General features: G+C 37.8%; 1 protein-coding gene across 1 annotated transcript in view; it reads left to right on the top strand.

Moving 5' to 3' along the window:
• The window catches only part of IRS2 (insulin receptor substrate 2), a 32,651-nt gene extending 17,950 nt beyond the window's left edge, over positions 1–14,701 (top strand). Inside the window, exon 2 of the mRNA XM_067293880.1 lies at positions 12,309–14,701. Within this exon, the coding sequence (XP_067149981.1) occupies positions 12,309–12,313 (5 nt within the window). The 3' untranslated portion in view covers positions 12,314–14,701. The remainder of the gene's footprint in view (positions 1–12,308) is intronic.
• Positions 14,702–14,920: the final 219 nt, after the last annotated feature.

Raw genomic sequence — 14,920 nt, 5'->3', positions numbered from 1 at the left:
TAAAGTCTATAACGTGCTCTGGAGTTAGCAATATTGGACATAAATGATATTAATTTTTTCGTCATTCTAAAAAGTGTCTTTGAAATTTTGAGAAAATGCTATGAATGAACACTGTGCTTTGAGAGCATAGTATTTTTCATATTCAAACAATAAGCAAACAAGCTTTTTTTACTTAGGGAAGCTCACATATTTTGTACTTAAGGTCTCACAGTTAGACAGCAACGCATATTTTTTTGTTTTTCAAGCTGAGATTCATCGCATGTCTCAGTATTCTTACTTGTGCCTTAGGGTAGGTAACGTGGCATTTTCACATTTCTTAGCTACCTTTCTTAAAAGTGAAGCTTTGGCATCTATTTGGTCTAGCAGAACTGATGAATATAGGCTTGTTTCACTTTGTCTCCAGGTAGCTGTTAGATAAGGAGGATTCAAGATGCATGCAGTGGAGCTAGGAGCAATCTTGTTCATTTGGTACAACTTGTGTTTCTTTCTTGAGAAAGAAGTAAAATGTGAGTAAGACAGAGATTATTATTCTGCATGCTTTCCACCTTCACAAATTAGTTTATGACCAACTTCCAGTTCTTAAACTAGTGTTCTCAGGAGATAAATTTTAAACACCAGAATTACTTTTCTAAACAGTTTACTGAGCTTTTTCCCCTGTTTTCAAATGGACTATCAATTAGCCTCCAGGTGTGATATGTGGATAGATATTTATGATGCCAATGTGCCAAAAATACCTCCTCTCCTTTCATATCTTAACAAAACACTAGCTTCTGTAGGCAATACAGTCCATATCAGCTTCAGAAAAAAGTGCTACTTCATCTAGAGATTAAATTCAGAGCACATTATGAAGGAAGTTACAGGTGCCCTTTAAACAAAGTCTGTTTTTAAAAAATACAACATAAAAATAACATTTTTAGTATATCTCATAAATGCAATTAATGGAAGGAAGAATACGGCCTAATTTGCAAACAAGAAATTTAAAAATATATTCTTTGAGTCATCCTTTTACTTTGATAACGAGGGGTTTTTGGTTGTTTATTGAAAGAATAGTATGAAAAATCTGCTGGGGGATAATGTTAGCGAGAGAATGGCTATTTTCAAGGCGACTTTGTGGCTTGCTAAGGAGTGATAGGTATTAAGGCTCAAATTGACAAAAGTGTTGACTTCAACAGGGATTAGACACATCACTGAGTTTGTGAATCTGCCTTTAAGACAATAACCGCAGTGCCATGTTTAGCTGCCAGCAAGTGTACGTCCTAATGAAGCTAACAAGAGCTTGTTCCCTCATCTTGAAGTAGCTGGCTTGAGTACTTTCATAAACGTTATCTTGAAAGATGACCATAACCCCAGTGCATACCTGAGAAGAGGGTAAGACATTTTGATTGTTCTCTGGGGAGGTATTATAAAGTACTTGCTTAAACTGAATTCTTTTGGTTCAGGGCAGGATCCGTCTCCCAAATCCCATGTCTGAGCTGCGGGACCAGGAGCATTTTCTAGCCCCTGAGTTCATGATGTGTACTCCCGTCACCTGCTGGCTTCATGTTGAAAAAGGGCCCAGGTGTGCATCATTTCCCAAGCCCCATCCTGTCTCCTGATACTCCTTGTGGTGGGTTGGGGGGGAAAAACCCAGCCCCAGAGGGTTCCCTGGCTGTTGCTCCTGGTCTTACAGATTGGGGCTGGAGAGCTGTTGGTGGAGCCCCCCGCCTCATTTTGGATACAGCCATAGTCTCTTTGAGTGTCTTCAGTTATGGCTGGTTTCTCTCTATGTAAAACTATTTCTAAGGCTGGATTTTTAAATTTTCATTTTGGATTATATAGATTATATTTAACAGGTTCCACAGTTGTAAAGAATGTAGCTGGATACAGTAAAATGCATAAATATTTGTAAAATAGCAACTGTAATACTCTAATGAGCAGAGAGAGAGCTAAAAATATATTTGACCAGCTAGCTATAAACTAAGTTTATAGTTCAAAAGGTCAGAAATAATTTTCCTGCAGAAGTATTTTAAAATCTTAAAGAAATATTCACAAATTAAACAGGTTCTCATCTTTGTGTTGAGATGCACATCCCTGACAGCATGCTGAACTGGGTGGTTGCTGGATATTAGGTTTCACAAGCGTTTCACAAGCCAATAACCCTCTGTAACTTTTTCTACTTGGAGGAAAATCTGCTGGTCATGACTTGAACTATAGATGTGGAGCTGTGCTCCTTATGCATGATGAACTGGTAAAGTTTTGTTTTGTTTTTGTCTTTATTTCTGCCCTGTCATGAAAGAGTTGGAAGTGGTCTGGCAATGAGTAAGAATACGTTTTTGCAAGATTTTATTATATAGTTTTTTCTCACAAGTTTAGTCTTTTCATAATATTCTCCTCCCCAAGCACTTTTTGGGAGTGTTTTATTTTTAGTTCTTTTTTTTTAATGTGTTGCTACTACAAGTATTTAATTACTAACAGGCACAATACATTTGATAACTCATAATCACAATTTGCTTCAGTTAAATTAATTTATGGTGATTAGGAGAGAAATATATTGTGCTTATATGTGTGCACAGTGTCTGGAACTGTAGGCTCCATTAATAGAGATTTCTAAGCACAACGAAAAAAGAAATACAAAATATATAGAATTAAAAATCCCTTAAAATAAGGAGACTCTAGCTTTATTAATGGAAATATTTTAGTTTTTTTGATACAAAGTTTATAGATGGAGTTAATAAAGGCAAAAGATTAAGGGCTTAACCTGATTTGTGCTACTGTATTAACAAGTGGACTAGTATGGACATATTTTTAAAAGAACAGGAATAATATTACATACAATGAGATTAATCGCTGAAGTGAAATATTTAAAGATTCTCAGTAATGATACTTCAAAGAATTTGAAATTAAGAAAACAAACTGCTCTTACTTTTTTTCTAAGCTCCAAAACACATCAGCTCATTCTTCTTTCTGTGTGTGAGAAAAGGATTCTAACTTGGTCTCATGAATGGAAGGCTTTAAACAGTTGGACAGAACAAACCTCAGGAAAAAAAGAGAAAGAATATCTTATTTGTGTAAATATATTGGGAAAGGCCTGGTTAAAATCATAATAAATTGTAGATTCCATCTATATATCAAATACTGAGAACCCTTAGGAAACTATGGAAAAAGAAAATATCTCATTTTCACCTGTTTTTTCAGTCTTGTAAGACCATGTTTTAAGTCAATGGGCAAAATAAATGAAATAGTGAGCTATGGTGAGAAACACTGGACATCTGTAGATACTTTTTTCTCTTCTCATAGGGAATTTCCTTTTTGTCCCTTTACCACCATCCATTATACTGTGTAATAGACTTCCCATCAAAGCACTAGAAACCTTTTCAGGTAACATACAGCATAATTGCTTCTCTCAAGGATTCTGCAGAAAATGTTGGCCAGTTGTACAGAGCTTTTCTTCCCAATTTTGCAGGATTGTATAGAAATGTTTGGGAGCTATGATCTTCAGTGTTTGTGCTGTGCTCTCAGATTGTAGATAGGAAGCACCTGTATGGGAGAGCTGCAGTTCCTGTTGCTGAGTGTCTCAATACGTAGAATAAATGAAGGACGTTGTGCAATGATATTTGGCACAGTGACTTTTAACTACAGGAGACTAAGACTTCGGCTTTATTGGGGACATTAAGCTAACATGTGGAAGGTTCAGAACAAACAAAAAGAGATTATTCTTCTCACAGCATGAAGTTAAGGTTTGAAGCTCCAGGATACTAAAGGTTTCCGGGAGGGGAGGCTAGACAGAGTGGGTCCTTGATCTATATGTTATTGGAGGCTGGATGAGTATTTGGGAAGTATCTCTGTATTGTCTTGTTCTTATACTCATACTTAGGTTTCTGCTTTTAACCACTGTTGGACACAGGAAACTGGGCTAGAGGAGTCTTTAGTCTGCTTCAGTATGGGTGCTTTTGTGTTATATTGTTTATTTCACTTCATGTTTTTTAGGAGGGTTTTTTGGTCTCTTCTTCCTGGAACATGAAACCTGTGACTTCTTGCCCAGCTTCATCTCTCACTCCTCTGTGATTAACTGATTCACAAAGGTGATAACAGGAAAGATTTCTAGAAAAGCTTTGATACAAAATAGAAAATCATTTATTAAAATCTTTTTCTATTCCACCACCGGATGCTCAGAGTTGTAAGTGAGGATATGACAACAAGAGAAAGCATTAGGAAAAAGATTGCCCAAGAAATTGTTTCTTTTTTGCATCTCTGAGGCTGGGTTGCTTGGTGTTCGTTTATATCATACCTACCTACCATCCATGCCAGATTGTTCCTCTTAGCCTTTCCTGCTTTCTCTTTCTCTTTTCCTTCCTTCACTCCCCGTATTTTTCTTCTGCGCCAGAACAAGGAATCTTCAGCGTTTGTCTGCTTCAGCAAGGACATCATGGCTCAAGGAGGCTTCTTCAAGAAGCATCTCTCTGGACACGTATCCTACAATGAAAACCTAAGAGCTATAGCAGTCAGCCTAACATTTAGTGTGTGACCACCCAGTGAGTTTAGATGCCAGGTTAGAAGCATAAATGAGACGTATAATGCAAGGGGTATTTCAGTTTAAATGGCAAGAAGTCCAAAAGTCAGTTTACAAAACTGGCGGGTAGTTGGTTGTGAAAGCTGAGGAGAGCCTTGTGTTTTAAAACATGCCACTCTGAAAATAAATGTCTTCCTTTAGGATGGAGGGATTCTCCAGTCTCCATACAGACTTTGTAAACCTGAAACCTCTTTTGGTATTAGGTGCCTAAGCCTTTTTGTCAGTGGTGGAGGCAGGGATCAAAGAGCGCCTGGAAGAAGTGTTTTTGTTCCCCTAACCGCAATATGTCAGTGGCTAGACTACTCACCCAGTACTGACCTGCATCCATTACCTTTCTGCCTGAAAAGATCTAAATCCTCTTTCCCCCCCTTCCCACCCCAACATGTTTTGGCCGTATATTCTTTGGCAGAGTGCTCTCATTCTTCCTTACTGAAGCAATTTTATGGAATAATTAGATAACCTATTGTAGTGGAAAGGCAGAGTGAACATGGCTTCCCACAACTTACATGAGTCTTTATCCCTGTTTCCATGAATATTTAAATATTTAATATGAGTAATACTTCAATTTATTCACTGGAAAACATTGCTTCCCCCCCCCCCCCAGATGAGAGGGAGAAAAAGCATGCTTTCAGCTCTTTGAGAGCACTCTAACATTGTGTGTTTAGGCATGTGGATGGACGTAACCCAATGGCTTAGAAGCAGCTATCAGACATTGGTGTTGGATGCTGCTGTCTAAAATTGCAGTCACCTTCTCACTTGTGGATCTAACCTGAAGTCTGATTCTGCTTTTTCTTTTTTTTCCCTGCCACCTACCTGAAATAGGTCCACCAACATTGATGGCATTTCAGTAGGCAGTGTGTGAGACTATCAAGCTCCACCTACATGAGCTCTTCTTTCTTGTCAGACCTTGTTGCCCCTCTTAATGACTAGCAATATGTAGCAGAAGAGGGACAAATGGTATGTAAGCATGTGTTTAAAAGGATATGTTCTCTGCTCTTAAGATGAATGCTAGGTCATACACCTCACAGACTCCATGATCTTTCATAACTCTTACTCATTTAATCCTAATGTAGGTATATAAAATAGGGCACATGAATTGTTGCTTAGGATTGCCTGTTTCTTTCCATTGCCTGTAAAAAGCTAGTCATCCCAGCTCCTCATAGGGTGACTAGGTCAGAGGTGTAGAAGATGTTGTGGATGCCTGAAGTTAGTTGAGATGAATATCGCCTAACCTACGTGTGCTGCAGGGGCAGACATGCCAATTCGGTTGTTTTGGTTGTTTCTGCGAGGATGGGGTTGGTAAGTTGTACAATGTATTAGTCACAAATCCTTTCCTCCCTCGCCCTTCATCGCTTGCAAGGCGAGTGTGTTGTTTTGCAAAAATTCGGTCTCTCTTAGGAAACTTCCAGCCTCACTTTGTATGCAAAGTGGCGTTACTAAAGTTTGCTTATTGCCATTAGTCTGTTCTTGGGAAGACTCCTACCCTCTCACTGCCAGAAGAATCTGTAAAAATCAAGCCAACAGTCTAACTGAGACCATGTTTCCAATATTCTGGTTTTGCGTCTTCATTGATAAAGAAATAGAATGACGGCTTGTAAGGTGGGAGGCAGTTACGGTTGCACGGTAGTGGCCACCAACCCAGGGTGTGACTTCTTTTTCCACGATGGCCAAATCCTGTACAAGTGAACTGTAGAGTGGCTCTTTGGCTGGCTGCCACAGGCTAATCTTTTCAGTGGCATATTTCCTATATACTTTACACATCTACTTCTTTGTGTTCTATCCCTCTTGTAAACTCCCAGTGGAAGGCCAAAAGGACTAAATTTTTTTTTCTAATGTTTTGTTTGCTCAGAGAAAGCAGCTTGACTTTGTTTAATTTCATTTAACATTTTTGAACAGTAGTATACTCTGGTTGCAAGGGAGAGGGTAATTGAACAAATTTCAAATAGTGCTATGTTGGGTTTTTTTGCTTAATTTATTTTATTCCTAATCATGGGATTAAGTCACATCTATACGAACTTGTTTAATGGTATACAATGGCTGTAGCTCTGAAATTAAGAGGTGTAATAGCAAATGTATTAAATTAATCCTGGAAAAAATAAGCACATCTAGTTTCTTAATTTCAAATTTAAAGTGCCTATTTTTGTTATAATTGATATGGGAAATGCATTTCTGGACCAGCACTTTAGCAATAAATTCATTATAATGGCATTTGTAAGTTTAATCCTTTATTTTCCACATAATTACATTTTAATGTTTAGTTATTCATACTACAAAATCTATGAGAACCTTGACAAAATGATATTGAAATGCAAATTATATCAAATTCTGAAATAAACTAAGCGTAGCCCTCATTGTCGTGCGTACGTCTATTGTAGACTCAGTTGCTTATACTATAGTGCAAGATGACAGTGAAAATAATTATGGTATGCGTGTAAATATATGGCATTAAATACAACTGTCCTTGATTTTAGTATCTTTGGATGAAACTTGATACTTGTTATGAATTGTGGGAATTTGTCCATGCCACCAGATGAACATTTTATTCTCCCATGTGTGTGCTGGGGGAAGAAAAATAATGTACTTGCAAGTGCTGACACGCAGCATCTTTTTCAGATGTTCTGGTGGTTTGTTTCCCACTTTAGAAGATAATATCTTTCTCCTTCTTTATATTAATGCAATTCAATGCGTCTTACGATTTTAACTATTTAATCCAAGAGTTAAAAGTACTGTAAAGCTCATCTTAATGTAGGTGACTGTGTCCACAACACCCCCGCTTTGCTTCTTTGAAGAAATTCAGTAATTTTTATTATTGGTCGTGAAGAACCTATATTGACCTGGTACCCACTTCTAAATTCATAAAACAACAACAAGAACTTCCAAATAACATTCTGTACTGTCTCCTAGTGGAATAACAAACCAAAAGAGTATAGTTAGTTGGTGGCAGCATGTCTCAAATTCTGAGTAACCATGACTTGTTTTGAAAAAAAACAAACAACAAAAACATGTCTTCTTAATTTCATGGTTTAACTTGTTTGTCCCATCAAACCTGGAGGCATTTTGTTTTGGATTGATATTATTCATGGACTTTTTAAACTGTTACAGCATACTACTTTATATTTTGCTGTGAAGTGTTGCTAGGGCAAATGTTTTACCTGTGATGATGGCCAAATGCTGCTTAATTTGGTACAAGTAATCTTACTGAATGGAATTCACATTCCCTGGAATTACTTGTGAAGACCCATAGCTAAACACATGAGTTGTTCTGTTATCCTTAGTAGGACTACCTGTGTGCTTAATTCTAAGTATATTATTCAGTAAATTGCTTAGTGATGGTCAGAGCTAAGTCCGGATTTGGCTGCTGTTGTATATGCTGGGGAGCAGGAGGGCTGGGATCTTACTGGGAAGTTGGGTCATGTGTCTTTTCCCTGCATCTCTGTCTCCAATTAGAGACAGTGACTTTGCAATGTGCACGTGTGCGTGTGAATAAAGAAGCTCTTGGCGACTGCAGTTCAGACCATCTCCCACTGCTGTAGGTACCACGTAGGCACCAGGTTATCACCACCAGGACGCGCGTTGCCTTTCCTCCCTCCCCACATGCATCGTGATGCCGCCTGCCTCCCTCCTCCACTTGTTGTCTGATGCTGCCTGTTCTTGGCACAGGGGAAGCGTTGCTAAGGTGCAACAGTATAATCCGTACATATGCTTGTAAACCTATCTCCCGTTGCATAGCCAGGCAGGTACACATGCCTAACTCACGTGAACCAGTGGGCAGTCAGAGCCGTGCAGCTGCCTGGCCGGCCGGCCAGCTGGGGACACTTGCTTTTTCTGGCTGGCCAGCTGCCTCGCCTGGAGCCACACTTTGCCTCCAGGTGCCGGGGGCCAAAGACATTTCCCTGTGGACGGGATTCGGTTGCTTGGGCTATAGCGTCTAATGGCCTGGCCCGAAGCCTACAAACTTAGACGTTCTTAACCTTCAGATTCAGTTATATCAATAGGATTGCTCTTCCGGGAAAAGTTAGTTAGCAGGATCAGAGCCTTAATCGATTTGGCAAGGCGACGTGGGGAGGGGAAACAAAGGGACAAAGCCGTGAAGTGATTTGCCTAAAGTCACAATGCAAGCCAGGAGCAGAGCAGGGTGTTTCAAGTCCAACGCTTTATCCGCTCTAACGATTGCGCTGCCAGTTGAATAAATTTACTGGTTATGAATAGCCAGCAACATGTTTTGTCATGAGCCACATGAATAGCTGTTTCTGTTTGTATGCTTGTAAGCAGGTGAGAATTATTTTTAGGAATTAAGAAGATTCTTATTCATTGCTTACTGACTTTGAAAATTAGTAAGTAGACTGGATCTTCTTTAATTGACTAACTATTGTGTTCTCTTCACAGTATATTTAACAAGTCCTTGAGTATTTAGTAGCTTTCTAGCAATTCTTATGTGTTTATTATCTGACCTATTTCACAAGACGCGCTAGTGGGATCAGATGACTTTAAGTTGTTTTGGAAACTCAGCACTAATGATGGATGTTTTCTTAATAATATCCCAAAACATTTAGAGGAAACTTCTGCATTGAAACAGTGTTATATTTTGTGTGTGATCTGTGTGTGCCTTTGGGGGATGATGCTATCAAAAAGCATATTCATGTCCCATATGAATTTTGTTTAGTCCCTGCATAAAAACAATATATCCTTGTTTGGGTTGTTGTCATAGATCAGATATTTAAGTGCAATGTTGACGTGAGATAGAGGTTAATGATATTAGATTATTAATAGCCGTTAATATCAAAGATATTAGGGGCTGAAGTAAAAATTAGCAGTGATATTGACATAAATTTTCTTCTTATTTTAACTTTAGCATAAAATTTGCAATTTGTTTCTTAAAAGTAGGCTTCCTGTGAAGCTGACACTGGTATTATCTGTTTTACATGGTAGCAGCAGTTATTTTTCCTTTCTTGATTTAAAGTTTATTCAAGATTGGATTCAAGCCTCACTGAAGTCAGATAAAATTGTTTCACAATTGAAGATTACTTTTGGCCTAGTTTAAGACTATAGGTCAGTGTTGTAGACTCTTTGAGTTCATCATAGGTCTGTCCTAGGCTCTTAGGCTTAAGTCCACAGTCCCTATCATACACCTACAAAACTGTGAGATCTAGGTTTGGAAGTGCTTTGAAGCATGGACTGCTTCACCTTCTCCAGTATATTTCTGGCTGGAAAGTACCTGTTGTGCAGTCAGGGCAACAGCAAAATTACTCAAGTGCTAATAATCCTCGCTAATAACCATCCTTGCCTGACATGCTTCTTGAAAGTATATGTTTGTGTTCTTTGCATGTACAAAATCTTTCCCTCTGATTTCTCCATCTGAGCACATGAATTTTGTATTTATTATTTATTTTTTAACTTATTTGGCTTTCACCATCATGTGGTCGCTTTGATGGAGTGGTAACCTAAATTCAGTTGGAGGGTTGGCTTCCATTTGGAATAGAAAAGCAATAATGCAGAATCACGATGTATCCTCAGTCACTCACTTGTTTGCCTACATAAAGCACACACATCCTGCTTCCCTGAACAGAAGTTGGAACAACGTGGCTTGTTAGGCACTTCTCCCCCAAAAGAGGGATCTCTGCTCCCTTTTGAGAGCCGTCCGCATTGCCACTTGTTTTCCCACAAAACCTTGCTGGATGAGGCTCTCTGCCAAGGCAATAATTTTCATTTGATTCCAAACTCCAGATTTGAAGTTTACAAAACACTTTGGAGGTGTAGTTTTGTGTTATGGGATCATCAGCATCCTCACCAGCTGGATTTACAGCTTACCACCAGCAAAAAAGAGAAATCTCGCTGACCCTCCATCCTTTCCAAGTCCTCCTCTTCCTATCTTGGCTTTCCTACTACTCCCTCAGTTCCTTCTTCCTCCTGTATGCATCTTCCCCTTCTGTCCTACTGCCAGTTTGGGGACTCCCTTGGTTGCATCATAAGCCAATCAAGTTCTTAATTTGAAAAATAAAACAACAAAAGCAATTTTTCTGAAGTTTGAATGGGTAGAATTGACTTACTGTCTGATCTGAAAAGTGGCACCAAGTAAATGGCAAGGAACAGGAAAGAGGGAGGAAGGCGAGTGGGGGCAATGAGATATTTTCCTTTTGGTCCTGGCAAACTGTTAATTCATCTCAAGCTGTATCATGAAACCAAATCCTAAGTAACATCTCAATAAACTGATCATATAGCAGCTCCGATTGACTTTGACAGGACATATTCATTAAGTAAACCTTAGCTCTGAAAGATTCGATAGCAATTTAGTAATTTTCACATTCATGCCAAGATATGTCAGCCTTTGATTTTGTATAGTTTTGAAGAAAATCCTTTGTATTGGTTTGTCAGAAGCTTATATGGATTAAAACTTGCCGATATAAATACCGTACTTCCTTTGACATCTAGGTTTCATATATAATTTCATGTTTGGCCTTTATGGTCCCAAAATAATTAAAAATATACATGAATACTGACTTGTGCATTCTTAACCTTATATCTATACCATGACAAAGCACTAGCCAAAATTAATGGGTTATGTCCTTTACAGACCGTTCAGAATAAAAATGCTACTTCCTAAAGTGTTCCAAATAACTTCAATTTTTAGGAAAACTTTTGTAATCCATTTTCAAACTAGAGTTTTCACCTAACTTGTAAGCTTGGGGTCAAAAAGAAACATCAAAAAATTGCTATGAACTATTAAATGAATGAGACACCGTTAATAGCGCTTGACATGAATGTAATGCTGCAGCCCGAGATTGTATCAGGATATGCCACTTTGTTGGCATCTTTCAAAATGAGGTGTCAGTGTTTTTTTTCATTTAAAATTTACAGCCCCCTGAGTGTTTTGATCACTATTGTTTATGCATTTCTGCTTTTTAAATATTATAGCAAACTGGAAAAATCTATATGATGAGCAAAGTGCTAAGGAAATCTGATTTTTAATGACCATGTTAACAAACCATCTTAATGTTGTGAGTTAATCAATATGTCCATGTCGCATTATGGCAGTGGCACACATTTTCCATTAATTCTTTGCAGTGAAAAAATACAAAGCAGGTCAGCTGAGTTCTTTAAAATAGAATAGGTTGCTTTATAATCAACTGTATAATTTACCTTGACTCTTTAAAGCAGCTTTATAGACCATAATCTGGAGCGGATTCCTTCTGTTTGCTCACATACCTGCTTTTTTACTTTATGGAATAATAGTTATTTAGTAAATCAGATAGCTAAATTAGAAGGTTACACCCGTATACACCCTGCTTGCATTTTTTTTAGAGGAATCTTTTCCTCAATACAAAACAATTTGAAGAAACTCTTGTTTGTAATGTCTGGAGATGGACAGTGTTTGATAACACAAAGGCAAAAAAACAGTTGAGTTGGTACCTGCTTTCTGCAATGTCTTATTCTGTGCTATTGATACAAACCAATGAGGGACACAACTTGAACTTGGGGTGGGGGGGTTAGGTTTCTTAACTAATTCTATCTCCCCTGTCTTGCTAGTTTGAAGGACAGCAGCCAGAAAGCTCTTTAGAAATGAAGTACTATTTGATTGGGAAGAACTCCCTTTATTCCCTTTGTAAAGCTTATGATGTATGCAAATATAAAAGCAGTTATTCCATAGCTTTTTCATGAAAACCTGTCTGAATAAACTCTTTATGGTATTTTTGTATTGTTTAAGTCATCAGTAAGATTTTTGTTGCAGCTTTTATTGACTTTCTTTCATTTTTCTTTTCAGAGTGAAGGAGTTAGTTTTATCACCATGACCTCAAACAACAGAGTACAACATTCAAAGAAGCTGCTCAGCATTTTTTTTTTTTTTTTAAACTGAAGCTGCTTAAGGTTTACTTTTTGTTGTTGTTATCGTTGGTCCGGACAGTTAACTTTCAAAGTGTTGTGGACTAAACTGTACAACAAATCTGCAAGGAAGGGAAAGCAACCTGCCTAACTCATTACCTGTCATTGGCATCTACAGTACCATTTTGCTGCTGTTTTGACAGAAGTTCAAGATGTTCTTTAGCTAGTTGGAACTTTTCTGCCGGCCTCTTTAACTACTGGCCAATGCCTTCATTTCCTTTTTCTGCAAAGACAAACTGTATTTATTCTTCGGCATGTTAGGAGATTCTGTAACACCTGCTAAAGCAGCAAAATCTGGTATTTACTGGCATAATTTCAAGCCTATCACAGTACTACCTCAGTTCAAAGTAAAGCCGGATTTGCGGTGTCGGTGTGCAACAGGACCTCCTGTATCTCTGTGCTGAGTATCTCTCAAGAACAGTCATCAGCCTTACTGAACTTCTAACGCGTACAGCTGCTGGGTGGTTCTGAATCCCTGGCTGCAGTGTTTACTTATCAGACAAAGCCTAACGTGGGCACTAAAAAGTCTAAAATAAGATAAAACTCCGTGCATCAGACTTGGACGAAGGATTCAGAATAGTTAAAATGTGTAACTTAAGCAACATAAGTTAAAAACATCAAACTGTATTGGGGGTATCTCTCTTTACCTTTGACACACTTGTTTTATCCTCTCTATGTAGGTGTTTATGTAGGTACTTCAGATTGCAAAAGCCTTTTCTCCTATTTACAAGCTCACTTTTGTCAGCTAACCCTGTTCTTAGCTGCATTTCTTGTAACCAAAAATCCACACAGGCACGCTAGGAATGCAGGGATGATAATGGGTATTGGACAGATTGAAGCGCTAATGTTAACACAGTATTATCTTGCCATCTAGAAAGTCCTGATACTTGCCTTCTACCAGAAAAGCGTCATTGCAGCTACAGGCATTATTACAGGGGAAAGAAGAAACATTGCAGTCACTTATCCAGAGTTCTTTTCAAGATTACCCATATATCACGTTTCCTGTATTCTGAAAATACAGCTGATATGGCGGCTATTGTCACAAATGTCATATAAAACTGTTGCACCAGACTAGCAGAATGTCATGTCTCCTAGTTTCTCCTTTGGTAAATTTGTTGAAGAGTTCATATACATTTTAAGGGTACCTCCGCAGTGCCTGCTTTGATAGTCTTGTAAGTATTACTAGGTTATCTGGGTTATGTGAGATTTTTTTTGAAAATTGTTGTGCTAGGTGGAACCTGTATGTCACTCTTAACAATGCATTATCTTTTGGGATTTTTTTTTCTTTGAGGAAGACGAGAGTTTATGTCTTACAAATATAATGAATGGCAACGCAGTCTTCCTGCTTACATGCTGAATTTTTAGAACTGAGGATTGTATTACAAGACAAAGATGAATGTAAACTAATTCCTTCCCTACCCCATGGCACACTTTATTTTTCAGTGTAATTTTCTGGGGTTTTAAATCACAGCAATGCATAGGCCGTACAATTTTAGATCTAAAAATCAATTTAAATATCTAATTTATCTATTTGGGCTTTGGGATTTTTTTTTTTTTTTATAGCACTATAAAAGGTTCTAAAACATTCTAAAATGCTGCTTGTTCAGTTCTGGAACTAGAAAAACAAATACAGTTGATGACGTTTTTTGTCTGCCCCTCCCTACCCCCCGTTGCCACACACACACAGTAGCACTGAATGTGGTACCTGCTGAAGATGATGTTTTAACTTCTGTTTTGAAGTAGCCCTCTGTACCAATTATGGAATCATGCCACTAAAACAAATAGCTATTATGCATACAGCAACTTCAAAACAAAAACTTGACAATGTAGTCAATTCTTCTCTATCCTGTATATTTCACAAAGGCATATGCAATACTTACATTCTTAATTTAGTTTACAGAATGGAACCAAAATGTATAAATGTTATGTTTGCTAAAACTTCACAATGTATATTGGGTCTTTGTACATTTTGCCTGACTTACCTTAAATTTAAAATATTTTTTGCTATATAACCAGTTATTAAGCAGTGTTTTCTTTATGGGTCCTTTTGTTTCTGGATATCAAGATGTTAAATATATTTCTTGCTATTGTGATATGACAAGAGACTTAACTTATCTTGCTGTGTCTTCCAATGTACGCGCTGTATATAAGGATAAATGTGATGCTGCTGGAGACCAGAATAAATGGAACTAGAGTAGTGTATTGTATTTAGTCTGTATTGATCATGGATGCTCTCCTTAATAGCCATATGCAATAAAATACATTATTTATGAAGGGAGTAAAGTATTTGTGCGCCTGTTTTCTCTAGGGGTGGTTGACCTTTTTGTTTGTTGATATAAAATCAGTTTATTCTTGTCCCTTTAAAGTGAAACACACTTTCTCTGAATAAATCTTACTGTTCTGCAGATCCTTACCTTTTTTCCTTATAACACTCCTGAAAACCAGGCAATCACTTTAAATCTTTTTTTAAGAATTAAAAAATCAGTATTATAA

Source organism: Apteryx mantelli, chromosome 1 (assembly GCF_036417845.1).
Source record: "Apteryx mantelli isolate bAptMan1 chromosome 1, bAptMan1.hap1, whole genome shotgun sequence".
Classification (NCBI taxonomy): Eukaryota; Metazoa; Chordata; class Aves; order Apterygiformes; family Apterygidae; genus Apteryx; species Apteryx mantelli.
Note: the sequence above shows the minus strand (reverse complement) of the source record. Positions and strands in the feature narration are given on the sequence as shown.